Here is a 24,275-nt window from a genome sequence, read left to right as displayed (position 1 = left end):
CTTTGTCTCAGTAGTCTCTATACACATAGAAAATAGTATATCACAAACACATTCAGATTGTAATAACACTGCTTATTGTCATGTGACACCAAAGAAACATGCCCCGCCTCCAAAGAAACCCCCCGCCCACAGGGACCCCTGGGCAGTCTGTGTCCCCTGTAAACAAGTCGGGCTCATCATCACTAGTAAAGCCAGGCAAGTGGGAGCTGCCATAATGCTTGATGAGGCAATGAGCATTGCCCCAAATACTGCCACCAAGTGGTTACAAAGAGAAGGCACCCTTTGCCTCTAACCTCTTGGCTCTGGCATTCTTCTTTCATCTGGCCCCTGTGGCCCCTGTCTGGGACAATGAACACAATAACCTACACACTCAGCTGTAATTATGGGGCAACATACTACTAAGTAATCTGGGGCTGTCCTCCAAGGGGGTTCCAGTTTTAAGCACCTGGTCCCCTGCCATCCTCGGTGATGGGCCCTGCCAACAAGTAAGATGGGGCCCCTAATGAACACGCTAATTTATCACCCATGAGCTCCCAAATGCGCCCACTGCCTGTAAGCCCTGCCCCTTTCACAAAATCCATTGAGGGGCGCCCCTTTTTCCATGGGGTTCCTGACTGCAGTACCCCCTGTACCCCTCTGTATAGACTTATACTGTGCTGTCTTTTAAAGGGAAATAATTAGGGTGCCTTGGCCTTTTATACCCCTTACTGGCTCACTTATTGACATTGTTTGGCAATTCTGCTTAAAGGGACCACTCCCTCGCACCAGGATTGGCCAAGTTCATGGTCGCACCCCAAAGATCCTGGGAAAAACCCCATTGGGCCCCGGCCTTCTTGGGCCCCGCCCGCTCATCCACCTGCACTGTTCCCTCTCCCCTGATCACAGACAGTGGTGATCGGGGGGGAGGGGCATGAGTTTGGACTCATCACATTGAGGGCCCTTGAAGTTGTGGTCCTGGTGGGCCCCGATGCCCCAGTCCAACCCGGTAGATGCAGATCCCTTTAAGCAAGACTATTTGTACATGGCCTTTTCATTGTGTGAGCAAAAACAATAATAAGCCCCAAAGCGAGACTGTTGCGCTGTGTTATTTACATGCGTCAGGCTAGGTGGAGCCACAGTGCATTTCTAGGCGTTGCACCCTCTGGTCTAACAAGGGGTTAAATCTTTTCCCAATACACAGTACAAAGCAAACAAATAAAGTCTGCGCCGCAGGATGGAAACAAAACCCTGAGCCCATGCAGAACCGTCACAAGATGGAAAATATTCATTGCAAGGAAGGAATTCCCCCTTGGAACCGGAATCACAGCCGCGGGAATACAGACCGGTCTCCCTGCCCCTCCCACTCATTTCACAGTCACAAGGATTCTTCCATTTCACAGACAAAAGAATGTTTAATGCCGAAGTCTACCAAACAACATGAAATGGGGGGAGATTTTTGTTACTTTGCCAAAATTTGTGCGAATTCACAAAAATTACGCAAAACTCAAGCAAGAAGTTATTTATTAAATCCGCAAAAGTCTCAATTTCATGAACACTGCGGTTCTGTACAGTTTGGGGTTGGACCGGCATTCCTGACAGCATTGGCTGAATTTGGGCTAAATTAAGAAAGACTGGTGAAATTGTGTCACTCCCAAATATATAATAGTATCACCCACATTTGTTTCTCTGGCCTAAACAAATTTAATGCCACGTTTGCCCCAGGAGGCAACTCACAAAAGTGCAACAGAAACTGGAGTAAAAAATAAAAAAAGAATAAAAAAAAAAATCAGGAAGTACATAGGTCTTGAATTTTCGGCAAAAATTGTTAAAGTATGACAAAATCACAGAGGCTATTTTATATCTTTAAAAATTTGTTGAAAAGCCAGCAAATTTTTTAAAAAAATTAAAATTTTGTGTGATCATTTTTTTTTTTCTCTATACAGACTTTAACCAAATGAAGTGATCAATATTTAACATGAAATTTCGATTAGGGTGAGATAATTTGGCATTAAAAAAAAAATGTTGAGGGTACGGCCAACTCTCAAAAAAGTTGTACCTACAACACTCACATAGTCACGCCCACTTTTAAAGACGTTTTTGCAAAATTGTTGGTTTAGAGCAGAAAAATTATATATTTTTAAACATTTTACAATTTTTTTTCAAAGATTTCAAAAATCTCACTCCGTAAGGAAATGTCAGTTTGCTCATATTCTGCACATCATTTATACATCATGGGGGTGGGATTCATAAAAGTGGAGTAAGATGAGATTGGAGTGAGAAATGACTGAATGATCACAGACAATCAAAAAAATGGGGTCGCATTGGTGCAATTTTGGCATAAATTCACAATTTATTCAAATTTAAACCCAAATTTACCATTTTTGTGAATTCTCCCCAAATCCTGCATTCACACTGATATCTGTGGCAGAAAGAATTCCATTGTGACTAGTACAAACCCAGAATCCAAAAAATTCCATTTCATGCACTTGTGTCTATGACTTTCCTAAAAGCCTTGGGGACTGGGGAGAGTTCTGCAGGGAGACTCCGCCTCTTCTTTTCATTCCGAGAGGGAAATCACTATATATTTACAATGATCAATAATTACACTGACCCCCGAAGGTCAAAAAAAAATGTCACTGATAAAAATATAAAGTAGCAAATTCCCAGACCAGTACTGGGCATGTCACCCCTTCTACAGCAAGGAATTCTGGGACCAGGCTTCCAACCCCATGTACAGCAAGGGATCCTGGGACTAGGTGTATACCGCACAGGATTCTGGGAATTAGGATTTTAACACCCTGTACAGCAAGGCATCCTGGGTCTGGGCTTTCTCATATCTTGAAAAAACAAAGACCAGAAAATGCACAGGACCCAGAATGCCGTGGGGCAGCAATTATAAAGGATAAACGGACCATTTCTGTTCTGATTCCAGTAAGAGGCTCGGCTGTCGCTGCGTGTGTGTGTGTTTATATGTATAAATGTGTTTGTTGTTTATGTAAGGAACTGTCCCTTTAAATGCCAGCTATTTAGTGCAAGTTTGATAGATTGATGATCTGTTGCAGCAACGACCATTGTTTTTGGCCAATGACTAGTGATGGGCAAATTTGTTCCGTTTCGCTTCGCCGTGAATTTCGTGAATGTCCCGAAAAATTCCCAAAAAGTCCACAAACCAGCGTTTTTGACACCAGTGACAATTCGCCGGCATCAAAATGGGGCGAATTTTCACGGCAAATTTATTCACCGGCGGCGAAACGCCCAAAATTCGGCATGGATTCACGCCTGCCGGTCACTACCAATCACTGCGGAACATTCTAGAGACACAGCAGGAACTAGAACCCTGCAGAGATGGGGTTAGCGATTACTAGGCATGCACCGAATCCTTCTGCCCGGCCGAACCAAATCCGAATTCTAATCTGCATATGCAAATTGGGGTCGGGGAGGGAAATCAAGTGACTTTTTGTCGCAAAACAAGGAAGTAAAAAATGTTTTCCCCTTCCCACCCCTAATTTGCATATGCAAATTCGGTATTCGGCTGAATCTTTCGCGAAGGATTTAGGGGTTTGGCCGAATCCAAAAAAAAAGATTCGGTGCATCCCGAGTGATTACATTTGAGGGTATTTTTGTGTCCTTTCTGGTATCAGCTCAGCCCCCCATATAAAATCCTGTGCTGCGTGGCATTAGTAAATCCCTGCGCTCTCTGGTGCAACCGGGCTGCATGCATTTACTTACATTAGGCACAAAAATAGAGATGGGGCCCCGGCGAAGCAGCAAGGCATTCTGGGAAGTCTAGGGTCGGACTGGGCTGGCAGGACACTGGTAAAAAATACCTGTGGGGCCCTGCTGACCCAAACCAGACCCACTACCTGCCTGAGACATGCTGCCTACTGACCTCCCTTCTGCTGGAGGGGGTCTGGGGGGCCCCCGATATGGAAGCCCCAATGGGCCCCAGCTCCCCACTCCGACACTAGGGAAATCCAACCTGCACCCCTCCAGTAGATGAAGCAGGAGGGCCACAGCTGTGACATCCCATGATGCATATACAGAAAATGCAACTGCACACTTTGAATGCCTAGTTAGCACACTGCATAAAAACCAGTATGGACTGCAGAATTTCTAATTCAGATTTAAATAAGCCATGATCACATATTGACCCTCACACGTGTACAGGCCAATAAGCTGCCAGCTTGCTCAGAAGCCAATAGCGGCCCGTGTAAGGACAGACTGGTTTAAGAGGCATGCTGCAGACTGCAGAGAAATAAATGCAGCCATGCATCCAAATGTTAATTTGCCTTTTCATGGGCGACCCATGTAAGTAAATGCATCTGATGCTGCAGGAGCAGAGACATTTGGGAATGCGGATTTAATATCTGCCCCAGTTCTAAACGTGTCGGGGCTACCCTAGTCCAGCTTTAAGATAATAAAAAAAAGGACAAAATAAAGAAAAACCTCTCGCCAACCAGAACCCAAAGAAACAGCATTAAATCTGTTTAGTTTAAATACAAATTATAATTCTCTTTCCTTTAAAATCCTTTACAAACCTCCATATTGCCCCGCCCCTCCCCCCATACACGCAGTATTGCACGGCTAAAAATGATTCTATCCGTCGGAGAACATGTCAAAACGATCTCAGCATGCAAAAGGTGCACAGATAGGAATATATATATTTATAGAGCAATATATTTATAGAATCCGGGAGATTTTTTTTTTTGCAAGTTTAAATCATGTAAACAATTTAGGGAGCGGAGTAGGGGCCCTAAGGGGCCCCCTGCTCCCCGCCAGGAATTCACATAACGTTCAAAAAACAGCAGTTTCCAACAATCTTGTTATAAATGTACTGAGCTGCCGCAACTTTTGTATTTTTATTAAACCACCCTCCCCCCCCCTCCTAGTGGGTCGGTCTTCAAATCCTTCCAGCACTGGAGGGGTTAAACAGCAGCTAACATTGACTTCCCCCCCCTGACATAGGTTTCCACAGCATGGCATAGTTCAGCATCACTCATTCACTTCTAAATCAGGTTTACTTCCCCTTTAACAACTTTTTTTTAAAATTTTTGTTAATTTTTTTTAAAGGGGAAGTAGACCTTATTTATAAGCAAAGCATTTATTCAGTTTCCCTTACATTTATACATGTGAGCCGCCATACTGCTTACCTTGGTGTGATTTATCTGACCACTGGGAGCGCTGTTGCTACTAGTCTATGACATATAACTCAGGTAAGCAACATGGCAGCTCCCTTTCACGTATAAATGCGCACAGTGTTTCTGTTACACAGATCACACCCCCGTGACCTTGGCGTCTATAAAACTCCCAGCATCCCCATGCCATGCATGTAAGCAAATAAGTTTCCCAAGCAGCGTATCCATTGGGTATTTTCCAAAGCCATGGTGTGGGGGTGGGGAGGGTGTAAATCGGCCACTGGGAATGGACCAAAGCAAAACTCGTCTAGGTTTAAGCTCAGGGAGGAGTCGGTTGCAGTGCTACAATTGCTGGGCTACAACTCCCTGCCTGCTGAGGTGGTTGCGGGGGTTGATGGGAGATGTAGTTCTGCAGAGAAGCACAAAGCAGCAGCTGCTGGGGACTGGAGAGGAGTAGAGCAGGTTCTGACTTCGATGCACAGTTTTAATAGAAGTGCCAATTGGATCCTGGGGATGGGAATGAGGGGGTGCCCCTAAAAAGTAGGGCCCAGCGAATTCTAGTTATGCCACTGGCTGAAACTACATCTCCCAGCATCATCAGTCTCCCAGTCCCTTTCTTTGGCTTACATCCTATGCACAAAGCGCTGTGGGGTGGCCATCGGGATCCGCGCGTTTTATCCCAACAAAATCCAATTGGCTGATTCGTCCCTCAACCAGAAAAAATAATGGAAGCCCCCTCATGCTTTTTATACACCCCCCACCCCGACTGTCCGACACACCGTGATTCCCCTTGTTGGTACAATTCCGTGTCTCCGGATCAGTGGATTGGTCACAGGTGGGTCACAGAGAGATGGAACCAGAATCTTGGCGGCTGCTGCTGCACAGTCTTTGTGTTTTGGGTTCCGCCTGCTGATTGGTCTTTTGTTTTTTTTACTTATTTCACCCTTTTTTTCTTCTTATTTTTCCCTTTAAAGTGTTTTGTGTCTATTGTTCTTCTCAGTCGGAGACGGGGAGCCCAGCAAACCCCCCGAATTTCATTCAGTTTCCCGGGCAGCCAATCCCATTCCTCTCTCTGCCTTTTCCTTTCATACTTGGACGGTGAGAAGTTCGGTGAAGGATTTAAACAGCGGGAGGGGCCTTTTCCGGGAGCGTGAGAACCGCGTCGATCCCCTCATCTTCTATCACTACTGCAACGGCAAAGAGATTGCAGTTAAAATGGGGGGAGACTGTGCTGCATGTATGGAATAAAAGGGGGTAGTTTCCCTTTAAATGTAATGTGTTTGCCTAAAACATTAATTTATATAGCACCAACATATTCTGCAGAGCTGTACAGAGATGGGCCTGCCTGTATGGTTTGGGGGTCTAGAGAATCCAGGCAGACACAGGGGAAACAAACCACTGTCCTATTTATAATATAATCATTTAAAGGGGTTGTTCACCTTTACATTAACTGTTAGTATAATATAGAGAGGGATATTCTGAGAAAATTTGCAATTGGTTTTCATTTTTTATTTTTCATTATTTCCGGCTTTTGAGTTATTTAGCTTTTTATTCAGCAGCTCTCCAGTTTGTAATTTCAGCAATCTGGTTGCTAGGGTCCAAATTCCCCTAGCAACCATGCACAGATTTGAATAAGAGACTGGAATATGAATAGGAGAGGCCAGAATAGAAAGAGGAGTAATAAAAAGTAGCAATAACAATACATTTGTAGCCTTACAGAGCATTTGTTTTTTAGAAAGCTTAAAAGAGTCAGAAGAAGAAGGCAATTAATTCAAAAACAGTACTGTATCTATATATATAAATGAAGACCAATTGAAAAGTTACTTAGAATTGGCTGTTCTATAATATACTTAGAGTTAACTTGAAGGTGAACCACCCCTTTAAGGACCGAAGTCTAGGGCGGCAGTTTCAGGAGGGTGGCCCCCAGACGCCTTCAAAGAAAAGAATAAGAAACCTCAGCCTGGTGCAAATACAAACCAGTGGGGTCTCTTCTGCCTAATATTGTCCCCCTGCTCTGAGATGGTAGAGTCCATCAGAACAGATTGCAACATTGTAGCATTGTGTGACATTCTATAGTTCTGCTTCTACCTACTGATACAATGTAGCAGGGACCGTTCTCTTCCAGGTCTGATTATCAGCTGGCTTGTGCAACACTGTGTCAGGAGTCAGAACCAGCAATGCAGAGCATATAAACAGCCAGGCGGCTAATGTTGTAATGAAAAAAGAAATTAAAGCAGGAGCTGCGCGGATCCCTCCCACCTGCCCAGGCAAAATTCAAACTTACTCCAAAATTCATATTTTGGAGTATTATCTAATAGATTTTGGGATGACATGGGAGCTGCCGCCCACCCCCGGCTGTTTCCCTCAGACAAACACAGAATGATTATTTAGCAACTGGACTAGGGTGGAATCAATCCCTGGCATTGCCAACTGCAATGAATTGAACTGATGCACCCCTCCAATGTCAAGCACCCCCACTAATATCTAAGGAAAGTGATGCCAGAAAAAGAGAGGGGGCAAAACAAGTAGGAGGGACTTAATCAATTATCTTGTGGGTGAATACAGTTAGGAGGTGACAGTTGCAGGTAAGTGAGTGCAGTTAGTAAGTTGCAGGTAGGTGAGTGAGTGAATACAGTTAGGAGGTGACAGTTGCAGGTAAGTGAGTGCAGTTAGTAAGTTGCAGGTAGGTGAGTGAGTGCAGTTAGTGGGTGGGTGAGAGAATGGCATGGGTTATGGTGTTGGTGACAAGGAGTCTGTGAAATTAGGGGCAAAGTAACAAAAACAAAAAAACAAATTTCCCCAGGCTCATGTAGTGGAAGGGGGTTTAGTGGAGGGGCAGCAGGGGGGGGTAATAAACTGATAATAAATTTGCCCCAGGTTGGGGGGGGACTCACCTCTCTTGCTGCGGCCGATCTGTCCCAGTTTGGGGGGTCTCTTGCCTCCCCCCTGGCCGGAGCTGCCATAGAAGTTGCCGGTGTCCTGGAGGCGACACGTGATTGGGATCTGCCCGGCCTTGTCTCCTCCTCCGTCCGCATAGTGACCCCTCTGATCCGCTTCACTGAAGGGAAGAACCTGGGACATTCTGAGCCTGGGGTCGCGGGGGTCGCACACAGGAACCAAACTCAACCCACTCCGGAGGGACCTGCTCACTCACCCGGGGGCGGCACCGGCTCACATCCTCCGGCTGGACTGGGGGGGCTCCTGCAGGGGAAACACAGGGACATCGTTACTCACCGGGGGGAGATGAGGGGGTCGGGAATGAATGGGGGGGGGACACAACATGTTGGGGTGGGAAGGAAGGAGTCTGGGGGGGAGACATGGGGAATTAAATAACAGGGGGGGGGAGAGATACCGGAGGAGGAGAACACGGACCTGCTGCTGCTTCTACTGATACTGACTGAGGAGAGAGAGAGGGGGAGGGGAGTGTTTATATGGGAAAGAGAGAGAGAGGCTGGGAGGTGTGTGTGTATCACTGTGTGTGTGTATCAGTGTGTGTGTGTATCAGTGTGTGTGTCAGTGTGTGTGTGTATCAGTGTGTGTATATCAGTGTGTGTATCAGTGTGTGTGTATCACTGTGTGTATCACTGTGTGTGTGTGTATCACTGTGTGTATCACTGTGTGTGTGTGTATCACTGTGTGTATCAGTGTGTGTGTGTGTATCAGTGTGTATCACTGTGTGTGTATCAGTGTGTGTATGTGTGTGTGTGTGTCAGTGTGTGTGTCAGTGTGTGTGTCAGTGTGTGTGTATCAGTGTGTGTATCAGTGTGTGTGTATCACTGTGTGTATCACTGTGTGTGTGTATCAGTGTGTGTGTGTGTATATCAGTGTGTGTATATCAGTGTGTGTATATCAGTGTGTGTATCAGTTTGTGTGTATCACTGTGTGTATCAGTGTGTGTGTGTATCACTGTGTGTGTGTGTATCACTGTGTGTATCACTGTGTGTGTGTGTATCAGTGTGTGTATCAGTGTGTGTGTATCAGTGTGTGTATCAGTGTGTGTGTGTATCACTGTGTGTATCACTGTGTGTGTATCAGTGTGTGTATCAGTGTGTGTGTGTGTATCAGTGTGTGTGTGTATCACTGTGTGTATCAGTGTGTGTGTATCAGTGTGTGTATCACTGTGTGTGTGTATCAGTGTGTGTGTGTATCAGTGTGTGTATATCAGTGTGTGTATCAGTGTGTGTGTATCACTGTGTGTATCAGTGTGTGTGTATCACTGTGTGTATCAGTGTGTGTGTGTGTATCACTGTGTGTGTATCAGTGTGTGTATCAGTGTGTGTATCAGTGTGTGTGTATCAGTGTGTGTGTGTGTGTATCAGTGTGTGTGTGTATCACTGTGTGTATCAGTGTGTGTGTGTGTCAGTGTGTGTGTCAGTGTGTGTGTATCAGTGTGTGTATCAGTGTGTGTGTGTATATCAGTGTGTGTATATCAGTGTGTGTATCAGTTTGTGTGTATCACTGTGTGTATCAGTGTGTGTGTGTATCACTGTGTGTGTGTGTATCACTGTGTGTATCAGTGTGTGTGTGTGTATCACTGTGTGTATCACTGTGTGTGTGTGTATCAGTGTGTGTATCAGTGTGTGTGTATCAGTGTGTGTGTGTATCAGTGTGTGTGTGTATCACTGTGTGTATCAGTGTGTGTGTGTATCACTGTGTGTATCACTGTGTGTGTGTATCACTGTGTGTGTGTATCAGTGTGTGTGTCAGTGTGTGTGTGTCAGTGTGTGTGTGTCAGTGTGTGTATCAGTGTGTGTGTATCAGTGTGTGTATCAGTGTGTGTGTGTATCAGTGTGTGTGTGTATCAGTGTGTGTGTGTATCAGTGTGTGTGTATCAGTGTGTATATCAGTGTGTGTGTATCAGTGTGTATCAGTGTGTGTATCAGTTTGTGTGTATCAGTGTGTGTATCAGTGTGTGTATCAGTGTGTGTATCAGTGTGTGTATCAGTGTGTGTGTATCAGTGTGTGTATCAGTGTGTGTGTGTATCAGTGTGTGTGTGTATCAGTGTGTGTAACAGTGTGTGGGTGTCGGTGTGTGTGTCAGTGTGTGTATCAGTGTGTGTGTCAGTGTGTATGTATCAGTGTGTGTATCAGTGTGTGTGTATCAGTGTGTGTATCAGTGTGTGTGTATCAGTGTGTGTATCAGTGTGTGTGTGTCAGTGTGTGTGTCAGTGTGTGTATCAGTGTGTGTGTCAGTGTGTATGTATCAGTGTGTGTATCAGTGTGTGTGTATCAGTGTGTGTATCAGTGTGTGTGTATCAGTGTGTGTGTGTCAGTGTGTGTGTCAGTGTGTGTGTCAGTGTGTGTATCAGTGTGTGTGTATCAGTGTGTGTATCACTGTGTGTGTGTATCAGTGTGTGTGTGTATATCAGTGTGTGTATCAGTTTGTGTGTATCACTGTGTGTATCAGTGTGTGTGTGTATCACTGTGTGTGTGTATCACTGTGTGTATCAGTGTGTGTGTGTGTATCACTGTGTGTGTGTGTATCAGTGTGTGTATCAGTGTGTGTGTATCAGTGTGTGTGTGTATCAGTGTGTGTGTGTATCACTGTGTGTATCAGTGTGTGTGTGTATCACTGTGTGTATCACTGTGTGTGTGTATCAGTGTGTGTGTCAGTGTGTGTGTGTCAGTGTGTGTATCAGTGTGTGTATCAGTGTGTGTGTATCAGTGTGTGTATCAGTGTGTGTGTGTGTGTGCATCAGTGTGTGCATCAGTGTGTGTGTGTGTCAGTGTGTGTGTGTCAGTGTGTGTATCAGTGTGTGTGTATCAGTGTGTGTATCAGTGTGTGTATCAGTGTGTGTGTGTATCAGTGTGTGTGTATCAGTGTGTGTGTATCAGTGTGTATATCAGTGTGTGTGTATCAGTGTGTGTATCAGTTTGTGTGTATCAGTGTGTGTATCAGTGTGTGTGTATCAGTGTGTGTATCAGTGTGTGTGTATCAGTGTGTGTATCAGTGTGTGTATCAGTGTGTGTAACAGTGTGTGGGTGTCAGTGTGTGTGTGTATCAGTGTGTGTGTATCAGTGTGTGTATCAGTGTGTGTATCAGTGTGTGTATCAGTGTGTGTAACAGTGTGTGGGTGTCAGTGTGTGTGTGTATCAGTGTGTGTGTCAGTGTGTATGTATCAGTGTGTGTATCAGTGTGTGTGTCAGTGTGTGTGTCAGGGTGTGTATCAGTGTGTGTGTATCAGTGTGTGTGTGTCAGTGTGTGTGTCAGTGTGTGTGTCAGTGTGTGTATCAGTGTGTGTATCAGGGTGTGTATCAGTGTGTGTGTATCAGTGTGTGTGTGTCAGTGTGTGTGTCAGTGTGTGTGTCAGTGTGTGTGTATCAGTGAGTTTATCAGTGTGTGTGTGTCAGTGTGTGTGTATCAGTGTGTGTATCACTGTGTGTGTCAGTGTGTGTATCAGTGTGTGTGTCAGTGTGTGTATCAGGGTGTGTATTCAGTGTGTGTGTATCAGTGAGTGTATCAGTGTGTGTGTGTCAGTGTGTGTATCAGTGTGTGTGTGTCAGTGTGTGTATCAGGGTGTGTGTCAGTGTGTGTGTATCAGTGTGTGTGTATCAGTGTGTGTGTATCTTTACTGGATACAATGGATCTCTACAGAGCAGTGCGTTGGTGCAGTATGAGTTTGTAGGTATGAGTACAAAAATAAATGTGTATAGTGTGTAGCTGTGTGTTGCATGTGTGACAAGTAGATTTGTGGGTTACAGTTTATGGTTAGTAGATCTTTCCAGTTCATAGCATCTGTATGTACTAAACCCATGTGTGAGTGTCACTGGGGGTTCAGCAGGCGATGGAGGCGACACTTGCGGGCGCCTGACAGTCAGTGTGAGTGTTGATATGAATTAAAAGAGACCACAAATCAACAAGCTGTGCGTCACATGTTTTATTGCCCCGCAACAACAGCTGTAGCCCCGGCTCAGTATCAGCTCTTGGCACTGCCAGCCTGGCACCTCCCGAGCCCACTCACTAATGCCCGGCCAGCACTGGCACCCGGATATACAGGGGGAGGGGATTCTTCTTATTATTATTATACATAAGTGCACAAACACGCACAACTACACATATAAACACACACACAGCCTATTGGTTATTTCATACAAATTCAATATATTTCTACATGTGTAACATTCTGTGCAGCTGTAATTGTGTTGTATTGCCACAATGTGACACTCCAGTGAGGCTTGTGTATCTTCTTAAAAGGGGGTCCTTGTCTCCCTCCCCTCCACACAACACACACTGTGTCTCTCAAACTGTGGCAGTTCTTGTGTATTTGCCTGGAGACATGGAATAGAGAATTGCAGTTGGAGTATCTGGCCTTAAATCCAGCAATTTTACTACTTTGCTTCCCCTTTAACCCATTGCTGTGATTGTCCCACTGAGATCCTGTATCTCTGATCTAATAGTGTTGGAAATGTTCTCTTTCTTTTAAAGGAAAAGTAAAGGTCAACATTAACTTGTAGCTTTTGTATGCTTCCGATTGTATATGTATTGTGTATGATTCTGATTGTATGTGTATTGTGTATGCTTCTGATTGTAATGATTGTATGTATATTGTGTATGCTTCTGACTGTACTCAGTGTATGTGTATTGTGTATGCTTCTGACTGTACTGAGTGTGTGTGTGTATTGTGTATGCTTCCGACTGTACTGATTGTATGTGTATTGTGTATGTTTCCGACTGTACACCAGCTCTGTCCAATAGAAATAAAGCCCATTCTTGGGTTAGAATTCTGCCCCTGGTTTCTCTGTTAGCGGCTGCACATGGCAGAAAGTTTGGTGTCAATATGAGCCTGGTGGTGCCAGTTTGGAAGGTTCCTGCATACACATGGACACACACATGGACACACACATGGACATACACATGGACACACACATGGACACACACATGGACATACACATGGGCATACACATGGACACACATGGACATACACATGGACATACATATGGACACACACATGGACATACACATGGACACACACATGGACACACACATGGACATACACATGGACTTACACATGGACACACACATGGACTTACACATGGACATACCCATGGACACACACATGGACACACACATGGACACACACATGGACACACACATGGACACACACATGGACACACACATGGACTTACACATGGACATACACATGGACATACACATGGACACACACATGGACATACACATGGACACACACATGGACATACACATGGACACACACATGGAAATAGTTACTCAGTACCAGCTGTGCCTGGCAGTACCCAGGGATCTTACACACGGAACACACAATTATCTGCATATAGTAAATACTAGCAAATCCCATCAACAGCTGCCCCTGGCTCTCCCATAAGGGGAATTCTGCAAACATGATGTTCAGACCAATGTCAGCACCAGTCGTCCCTGGCAGTGCCAGTCTGGCAAGCCCTGCCTGTAGCATTAACCTGCAAAGCCTCTGACTCTGGATTTAATTAGTCTCACTGTATCAGATTGATCAAAGCTCATGGCTGATTGGCTGCTGGAGTTGCTGCACTGATATTAGCTAAATATCTCTGACTGCAGCATTGCTCTACTAACACTTGCACAATATGGACCGGCAATGTTTGGATTGTAAAGATTAGTAGGGGTGATGATTAGGACTGAGTAGGGCTTTTGGGGATGATGTCCAAAAAAAAAGAATAAGACATGGCTGGAGATCAGAAGTCTTGGATGTTGGCTAATGTTGACCAGAAATGAACAGAACGTACTGATAGTCAGGACTGAGTAGGACAGTGCGGAATGATGAGCTGATGATGTTGGGGAATGAAGAGCTGGATGGAGCTGATGATGTTGGGGAATGATGAGCTGGATGGAGCTGATGATGTTGGGGAATGATAAGCTGGATGGAGCTGATGATGTTGGGGAATGATGAGCTGGATGGAGCTGATGATGTTGGGGAATGATGAGCTGGATGGAGCTGATGATGTTGGTGAATTATGAGCCAGATGGAGCTGATGATGTTGAGGAATGAAGAGCTGGATGGAGCTGATGATGTTGGGGAATGATGAACTGGATGGAGCTGATGATGTTGAGGAATAAAGAGCTGGATGGAGCTGATGATGTTGGGGAATGATGAACTGGATGGAGCTGATGATGTTGGGGAATTATGAGCTGGATGGAGCTGATGATGTTGGGGAAAGCTGAACTGGATGGAGCTGATGATGTTGGGGAATGATGAGCTGAATGGAGCTGATGATGTTGAGGAATGAAGAGCTGGATGGAGCTGATGATGTTGGGGAATGATGAACTGGATGGAGCTGATGATGTTGAGGAATGAAGAGCTGGATGGAGCTGATGATGTTGGGGAATGATGAACTGGATGAAGCTGATGATGTTGGGGAAAAATGAGCTGGATGGAGCTGATGATGTTGGGGAATGCTGAACTGGATGGAGCTGATGATGTTGGGGAATGATGAGCTGAATGGAGCTGATGATGTTGGGGAATGATAAGCTGGATGGAGCTGATGATGTTGGGGAATGATGAGCTGGATGGAGCTGATGATGTTGCGGAATGATGAACTGGATGGAGCTGATAATGTTGGGGAATGATGAGCTGGATGGAGCTGATGATGTTGGGGAATAATGAGCTGGATGGAGCTGATGATGGGGAATTGTGAGCTGGATGGAGCTGATGATGTTGGGGAATGATGAGCTGGATGGAGCTGATGATGTTGGGAAATGAAGAGCTGTTGGGGAATGATGATGTTTGGGAATGATGAGCTGGATGAAGCTGATGATGTTGGGGAATGATGAGCTGGATGGAGCTGATGATGTTGGGGAATGATGACCAGAGAAGAATAGGTCAGCTGATGATCAAAACAGATGATGTTCATGAATGACTGAATAGATTGATGGGGGTGTGATGAGCTGAAAGAAATAGTAGGACAAGCCTAATGATCTAAATAACAGGGATTATCATTACGATTGTGTAGGACCATGGAAATGATTGACCAAGAAAGAGTAGAATGATGACCAGATAAGAGAAGGATAAAGTTGATGATCACAACACAGTTGGCTGTTGATGAATGTTGACCAGAAAGGAGAAAAACTAGGAGTAAGTATGGTGGTGACTGATAGGCTGAAATGAGTAGGATAGGGAAAGATAAAGAGAATAAGAACAATGTTGGTGAGTGATGACCAAATAGTAAAACAAGATTGACAATCAGGACAAGAGGGTGGTGGCAATGGATGACCAGGAAGAAGAACAAGACTAATAATCAAAAAAGAAAGTTGGTGAGGAATGATAAATGGTAGGACAGGTGGGAAATTATAAACCTGTAGGACAACTGATCAGACCTGAGAGGTGAAAGGGACCCAGGAAGAACCATGAAAAACTCTCACTACTTTAATTGCATTTTTGTTACAAAACTACCACTCCTCCAGAACCTTCCTTACCCCCCCATCCCCCGTCAGTTTCTTCTGCCTCCCATAGAAAGTGACTTTCTTCTGCGGAGATTCTTTCTAAAGAGGAGAAATTGCTGCAAATGAATCCTCTTCCCCCGAATCTGGCAAAGTAGGTCAATTTGTTCAATTGCAGCCGATTTTCCTACCTCCGCTGTTAATAAATTGGCGTTAGTGTATAAAAGCAGCGCTACCCACATCCGACTCCCTGCATCTTCCTCACGGAGAATAATTGGCCCCGGAGCTGGAAGCCTCGTTGGTTGTATTGCTGGAAATGATTAGAAGGAAAGAAGGGAATGTACAGACTAATGAGCTTGCACAATCCTCTCCCTGGGGCACATGTGATGGCAGATACATTAGATATTTCCAAGAAAGGCAACGCTGCTGGTACAAAGCTGCACTTAGTAGGAAACAGGTGTGTGAGCACAAATGTGATGTTTTCTTGCTGGAAATTTCACTACCCACAACCTGGTACAGCCCCAATAATGGAGAACTCCACACACTGAATTATAAAGGATAAGTAAACCTTTAACATAAGTGAATGTAAAATTGATGAGGGGGCTATTCTAAGCACCTTTGCAATGTACATTCATTATTTATTTGTTTTTAATTCCAAGATATTAAAGGATACATGTACTGTTAATATGAATGAATTGTGTTACAACAGCGCCACCTGCTGGTCAGTTTCCCACCAGTCTGACCAGCAAGTAGTCAAGGAAGTTGTCAGGAGAAAGAAAGAGGCTGATGTTCTTCTGCTTAGGAAAGATGTGAGAAAGGTTTCTAATTTTATTCCTAAGCAGAAGAACATCAGCCTCTTTCTTTCTCCTGACAACTTCCTTGACTACTTGCTGGTCAGACTGGTGGGAAAATGACCAGCAGGTGGCGCTGTTGTAACAAAATTCATTCATAGTAACAGTACATGTATCCCTTAATATCTTGGAATTAAAAACAAGTAAATAATGAATGTACATTACAAAAGTGCTTAGAATAGTCCCCTCATCAATTTTACATTCACTTATTTTTACAGTTTACTTATCCTTTCAGAGACCTGGAGGGAAACTTGTGCTACGTTGTTTCAAGAGTCAGAATCAACTTTTCACATCTCATACACTGGCTGGAACAGTTTCACGCTTGGATTTACACACTCCAGCCCCCGGGAGCTGAGACACGGCCCTGATGCACCTTCCAGTGACATTACTTGGACTTTCCCACACTTCTCACTTCCTTGTGTGTGAAATGGGCAGAAATGTCTCCTCTCCGTAAAGCCGAGAGAAGTCCCAAATCTGTTAGATTCGTATGGGTCTGTCATAGTAGCCTTAGTCTGAATCCAGTGGGTACAGGAGCTTTAAGCACAACAGGGCTGATTTCTGACACGGGATAAAGTGCCACAATGCACAAGAGTGTGTGTTATCCCACTGTTACTATAGACACCATCTCTCCCTACTATACCTGCTATCCCACAGTCACACTCCCTTCCCAGAGACTATTATCCACTGTTACTATAGGCACCATCTCTCCCTACTATACCTGCTATCCCACAGTCACACTCCCTTCCCAGAGACTATTATCCCACTGTTACTATAGGCACCATCTCTCCCTACTATACCTGCTATCCACAGTCACACTCCCTTCCCAGAGACTATTATCCACTGTTACTATAGGCACCATCTCTCCCTACTATACCTGCTATCCCACAGTCACACTCCCTTCCCAGAGACTATTATCCACTGTTACTATAGACACCATCTCTCCCTACTATACCTGCTATCCCACAGTCACACTCCCTTCCCAGAGACTATTATCCACTGTTACTATAGACACATCTCTCCCTACTATACCTGCTATCTCACAGTCACACTCCCTTCCCAGAGACTATTATCCACTGTTACTATAGACACCATCTCTCCCTACTATACCTGCTATCCCACAGTCACACTCCCTTCCCAGAGACTATTATCCCACTGTTACTATAGGCACCATCTCTCCCTACTATACCTGCTATCCCACAGTCACACTCCCTTCCCAGAGACTATTATCCCACTGTTACTATAGGCACCATCTCTCCCTACTATACCTGCTATCCCACAGTCACACTCCCTTCCCAGAGACTATTATCCCACTGTTACTATAGGCACCATCTCTCCCTACTATACCTGCTATCCCACAGTCACACTCCCTTCCCAGAGACTATTATCCACTGTTACTATAGGCACCATCTCTCCCTACTATACCTGCTATCCCACAGTCACACTCTCTTCCCAGAGACTATTATCCACTGTTACTATAGACACCATCTCTCCCTACTATACCTGTTATCACACAGCCACACTCCCTTTCCAGAGACTATTATCCACTGTTACTATAGGCACCATCTCTCTCTACTATACCTGCTATCCCACAGTCACACTCCCTTCCCAGAGACTATTATCCACTGTTACTATAGACACCATCTCTCCCTACTATACCTGCTATCCCACAGTCACACTCCCTTCCCAGAGACTATTATCCCACTGTTACTATAGGCACCATCTCTCCCTACTATACCTGCTATCCCACAGTCACACTCCCTTCCCAGAGACTATTATCCCACTGTTACTATAGGCACCATCTCTCCCTACTATACCTGCTATCCCACAGTCACACTCCCTTCCCAGAGACTATTATCCACTGTTACTATAGGCACCATCTCTCCCTACTATACCTGCTATCCCACAGTCACACTCTCTTCCCAGAGACTATTATCCACTGTTACTATAGACACCATCTCTCCCTACTATACCTGTTATCACACAGCCACACTCCCTTTCCAGAGACTATTATCCACTGTTACTATAGGCACCATCTCTCTCTACTATACCTGCTATCCCACAGTCACACTCCCTTCCCAGAGACTATTATCCACTGTTACTATAGACACCATCTCTCCCTACTATACCTGCTATCCCACAGTCACACTCCCTTCCCAGAGACTATTATCCCACTGTTACTATAGGCACCATCTCTCCCTACTATACCTGCTATCCCACAGTCACACTCCCTTCCCAGAGACTATTATCCCACTGTTACTATAGGCACCATCTCTCCCTACTATACCTGCTATCCCACAGTCACACTCTCTTCCCAGAGACTATTATCCACTGTTACTATAGACACCATCTCTCCCTACTATACCTGCTATCCCACAGTCACACTCCCTTCCCAGAGACTATTATCCCACTGTTACTATAGGCACCATCTCTCCCTACTATACCTGTTATCACACAGCCACACTCCCTTTCCAGAGACTATTATCCACTGTTACTATAGGCACCATCTCTCTCTACTATACCTGCTATCCCACAGTCACACTCCCTTCCCAGAGACTATTATCCACTGTTACTATAGGCACCATCTCTCCCTACTATACCTGCTATCCCACAGTCACACTCCCTTCCCAGAGACTATTATCCCACTGTTACTATAGGCACCATCTCTCCCTACTATACCTGCTATCCCACAGTCACACTCTCTTCCCAGAGACTATTATCCACTGTTACTATAGACACCATCTCTCCCTACTATACCTGCTATCCCACAGTCACACTCCCTTCCAGAGACTATTATCCCACTGTTACTATAGGCACCATCTCTCCCTAACTATACCTGTTATCACACAGCCACACTCCCTTTCCAGAGACTATTATCCCACTGTTACTATAGGCACCATCTCTCTCTACTATACCTGCTATCCCACAGTCACACTCCCTTCCCAGAGACTATTATCCACTGTTACTATAGCACCATCTCTCCCTACTATACCTGCTATCCCACAGTCACACTCCCTTCCCAGAGACTATTATCCACTGTTACTATAGGCACCATCTCTCCCTACTATACCTGCTATCCCACAGTCACACTCTCTTCCCAGAGACTATTATCCACTGTTACTATAGACACCATCTCTCCCTACTATACCTGTTATCACACAGCCACACTCCCTTCCCAGAGACTATTATCCACTGTTACTAAAGACACCATCTCTCCCTACTATACCTGTTATCCCACAGTCACACTCCCTTCCCAGAGACTATTATCCACTGTTACTAAAGACACCATCTCTCCCTACTATACCTGTTATCCCACAGTCACACTCCCTTCCCAGAGACTATTATCCACTGTTACTATAGACACCATCTCTCCCTACTATACCTGTTATCACACAGCCACACTCCCTTCCCAGAGACTATTATCCACTGTTACTATAGACACCATCTCTCCCTACTATACCTGCTATCCCACAGTCACACTCCCTTCCCAGAGACTATTATCCACTGTTACTATAGACACATCTCTCCCTACTATACCTGCTATCCCACAGTCACACTCCCTTCCCAGAGACTATTATCCACTGTTACTATAGGCACCATCTCTCCCTACTATACCTGCTATCCCACAGTCACACTCCCTTCCCAGATACTATTATTATGCTACTGCTATGGGTGCTACTACAAAGCTTACACAATCAACTTCCAACTTGCTTTCAGCTGGTTTTCTGTGTATATCGACACCTTATGTTGTTCTGATTATTTGGGCCATTATTTGAATGCACATGAAGAAGTAAAATTGAGGCTGGTAGTTGAACCCCGGTACAGTGTTATACACTTCGGCACATCAACTCTTGGAAGTGATTTTCCGTTATGAGACGTGTAGTTGTGCGCAGCCAGTGTTTGATGAGTTCCCTGCAGCAAGTTCCATATGTTCCATCAGTCATTACAAGGGGTGGCCTGGCTGCAAGTGGGTCAGATGTAAATATTTAGGGCTGGGGGTGGAGGTGACGCAGCAGTGACAGAGCAGCTGAACACACAGACCCCTCTCTGATGTAACAAGACTCCGGCAGCTCCTCACCCGGGACATAAATAGCCGAGAACTGAGCAGCCTAAACACAACTGCCTCTTGTACCCTCGGCACCCCATGGAGGCTCCATTCCTTCCACATAATGTATATATATATATATGAATGGGTCTATGGAAACCTCCTCATTAAATAAAGGATTCAGCCAGTTTATATAAAGTTCTTCTATTCATAGCGTGTTCTCACGGCTGGACCAACCCGCAGTAAAATCACATCAGAGCAGTAAAACAAAAGACTAACCTGTAGCCACATATTCACCTGAAGAAGGCTGGTTAAAGGAACAGTAACATCAAAAATAAAAGTGTTTCAAAGGAATTACAATATAATGTACTACTGCCCTGCACTGGTAAAACGGGTGTGTTTGCTTCAGAAACTCTACTATAGTTTATATAAATAAGCTGCTGTGTAGCCATGGGGGCAGCCATTCAAGCACAGGATACACAATAGATAACAGATAAGTACTACTATAATTTATATAAACAAGCTGCTGTGTAGCCATGGGGGCAGCCATTCAAGCACAGGATACACAGTAGATAACAGATAAGTACTACTATAGTTTATATAAACAAGCTGCTGCGTAGCCATGGGGGCAGCCATTCAAGCACTGGATACACAGTAGATAACAGACAAGTACTACTATAGTTTATATAAACAAGCTGATGTGTAGCCATGGGGGCAGCCATTCAGGCACAGGATACACAGCAGATAACAGATAAGTACTACTATAGTTTATATAAACAAGCTGCTGTGTAGCCATGGGGGCAGCCATTCAAGCACAGGATACACAGTAGATAACAGATAAGTACTACTATAGTTTATATAAACAAGCTGCTGTGTAGCCATGGGGGCAGCCATTCAAGCACAGGATACACAGCAGATAACAGATAAGTACTACTATAGTTTATATAAACAAGCTGCTGTGTAGCCATGGGGGCAGCCATTCAAGCACAGGATACACAGTAGATAACAGATAAGTACTACTATAGTTTATATAAACAATCTGCTGTGAAGTCATGGGGGCAGCCATTCAAGCACAGGATACACAGTAGATAACAGATAAGCTGGATAGAATTCCATTGTATACTACAGAGTATATATGTTATCTGCTGTGTATCCTGTGCCTGTTTGTCCTTCTCATCTTTGAATAGTTGCCCCCATGGCTACACAGCAACTTGTTTATATAAATTAATTTCTGATGCAAATACATCAGTTTTACCAGTGATGGGAAACATTCCATTTTAATGACTTTAAAACACTTTCGGGTTTTTTTTGTGTTACTGTTCCTTTAAGCTGAAACATGTATTGCTGAAAGTGCTGTAATAAAAGTCACAAGTTATTGTATCTTGTCTATAGTACTTGTAAGTCTAACAACCAGCTTGGGGCTGTTGCAGAACATTAGCACATTCCAATGACTAGATTAACTGTAGCCAATCAGAGCATTAAAATATTCCCAGGACTAGACCAACTGTAGCCAATCAGAACATTAGAACATTCCCAGGATTAGACTAACAGTAGCCAATCACAACATTAGAACATTCCCAGGACTAGACCAACTGTAGCTAATCAGAACATTAGAACATTCCCAGGATTAGACTAACTGTAGCCAATCAGAACATTAGAACATTCCCAGGATTAGACTAACTGTAGCCAATCAGAACATTAGAACATTCCCAGGACTAGACCAACGTTAGCCAATCAGAACATTAGAACATTCCCAGGATTAGACTAACTGTAGCCAATCAGAACATTAGAACATTCCCAGGATTAGACTAACTGTAGCCAATCAGAACATTAGAACATTCCCAGGACTAGACTAACTGCAGCCAATCAGAGCATTGACAGGGTTTGATTATACTATAGCCAATCAGAGCACAGCAGCAACACTAGCAATTGTTTATAATAACCCCACTTACTATCCACTATTAATTAATTATCCCCCCCCACTTACATACCCATATAAGGATCATATTCTGTACTGTGGGCTGCTCTCTTTCCCATGGACAACCATTGGGTGGGGGTGTTGGTCCTGATGGAGGAGTTGGAGGGGGATGTTTTCTCCTTGAACTGATTTCTGGAGGCAGTAAAGCAAGTCCCTAGAGATCCTCCCACCCTCAGTATCACATTTACTTTCAGAAGACAAAACAAAACAAATTTGAGCACAGTTCCCCTTTAACCAAGAGTCAGTCCCAGGGATCCCCGGGGGCAGTGCTGTTTATTCACCTCTTGGTACCTGAGATATAAACAATATCATCTCCAATGAAAAGCAAGTGATGGAAGAGTGAGAGCTCCCCCGCCTGGACATCAGCCGCATTGCACCTCAAGACTCTTCCCTAAGCAAATAGCAGCAACTGGGGGAGAGACTATTTGTTGCGCGCAAAAAACTCCCTGCGACTGCACCAAATCCACACTCACTCAATCTCACTCACACTCAATTACTCACAATTAATTACTCACACTCATTCACTCACACTCACTTGTACCCACTCACACTCACTCACTCACTTGTACTCACTCACTCACACTCACTCGTACACACACACACACCCTCACTCACTTACTCTCACTCACACACACTGTCTCAAACTCACTCACTCGTACTGACACACACACTCCCTCACTCACACTCACTTACTCTCACTCACTCTCACACACTGTCTCACACTGACTCACACTGACTCACTCACACTCATTGTCACACTCACTCACACACACTGTCTCACACTCACTCACTTACTCACACTCATTGTCACACTCACTCACTCTCACACACTGTCTCACACTGACTCACACTCACTCATTGTCACACTCACTCACTCAATCACACACACTGTCTCACACTCACTCACACTCACACTGACTTACACTCACTCATTGTCACACTCCCTCACTCACTCATACTCACTTACTCTCACTCACTCACACACACTGTCTTACACTGACTCACACTGACTCACTCACTCATACTCACGCTCCCTCACACACACACTGTCTTACACTGACTCACACTCACTCACTCACTCATACTCACACACACACTCACTCACACTCACTCACCAGCCCACAGCTGTTTCCTTCTTGTGTTACAGACTAATAATAATATGAAACTGTGCGATTGTGTTGCAGGTTGAAGACAATTTCTCTGTCGCAGAGAGAAGCGGCTGAAGTTGTTGCGACTGTTATTGTTCTGTACATTTAGCGCGATCACCTTGTGTCTGTACGACATGTAAAGAGAGTGCGACAGAAATCGCAGGGGATTCGTCTGTACAAACAGGTGCGACTTGTAGATCTCACGGTGCCAATAAGAAATACTGGGGGGGCTGCCACCGACTGTACCAGGGACAACCCCCCCCATTAATTCAAACCCCCCCCCCCGTTATTTAACTGCACCTCCCCCCCCAGCTGGGATTTGTAGTCGCTCAACAGTCGGTGCATCTGAGCCCCAATATAAGGAAATACAGTTACAGCCCCTTCACCAAACAAAGGTGAATCACAATCCCCCCCCCCCAGCGCTGGGTGCCCCCCCCCGATCTGATCACGTGACACGAGGCTCAGTCGCAGCGGATTGTCCCGAGGGAGCGACAAACTCACCGTTAATTCTTCTGCGGTTCCGAGTCCGTCTCTCAGCGCCTTAATCGCTCGCAGACTGGGGGAGAGTCGCTCACATTTCCAGATTTGGTCCGTGGGACTCGGAGAAGGTTCAGCGCCGCCACCTGGTGGCCACTCGCAACATCACACGAGACCAGCACAAATAATTATTGATTTAATGAGATTATTTTAGGGGATGGGGGGGGGCACAAGGAGACTCAGACAAAAAACTCAGACAAAAACCTGTCACCAACACA

The 24,275-nt window shown here is 44.9% G+C and overlaps 1 protein-coding gene across 2 annotated transcripts; it reads right to left on the bottom strand.

The window, feature by feature from the left end:
• LOC108696863 (calcium/calmodulin-dependent protein kinase II inhibitor 1) lies at positions 1-24,165 on the bottom strand. 2 transcript variants are annotated; one of them, XM_018226554.2, is made up of 3 exons: positions 24,022-24,165; positions 8,009-8,315; positions 1-6,301 (listed from the first exon to the last, which is right to left on the bottom strand). In XM_018226554.2, exons 2-3 carry the CDS (start codon positions 8,193-8,195, stop codon positions 6,234-6,236), a joined length of 255 nt encoding a protein of 84 aa, XP_018082043.1. In that variant the 5' UTR covers positions 8,196-8,315; positions 24,022-24,165; the 3' UTR covers positions 1-6,233. The 2 variants fall into 2 exon arrangements, with proteins under 2 accessions (XP_018082043.1, XP_041425778.1); XM_041569844.1 differs by lacking the exon at positions 24,022-24,165 and adding an exon at positions 8,487-8,521.
• Positions 24,166-24,275: the final 110 nt, after the last annotated feature.

The sequence above is a fragment of the Xenopus laevis genome, chromosome 7L (genome assembly GCF_017654675.1).
Source record: "Xenopus laevis strain J_2021 chromosome 7L, Xenopus_laevis_v10.1, whole genome shotgun sequence".
NCBI classification, from domain to species: domain Eukaryota; kingdom Metazoa; phylum Chordata; class Amphibia; order Anura; family Pipidae; genus Xenopus; species Xenopus laevis.
Note: the sequence above shows the minus strand (reverse complement) of the source record. Positions and strands in the feature narration are given on the sequence as shown.

Excerpts from the sequence above, each read along its gene's own strand:
- LOC108696863 (XM_018226554.2), bottom strand. The coding sequence starts at position 8,195 with ATGTCCCAGGTTCTTCCCTTCAGTGAAGCGGATCAGAGGGGTCACTAT. Across the intron at positions 6,302-8,008 it reads GATCGGCCGCAGCAAGAGAG|TAGTGATAGAAGATGAGGGG; the intron begins GTGAGTCCCCCC and ends TTGCCGTTGCAG.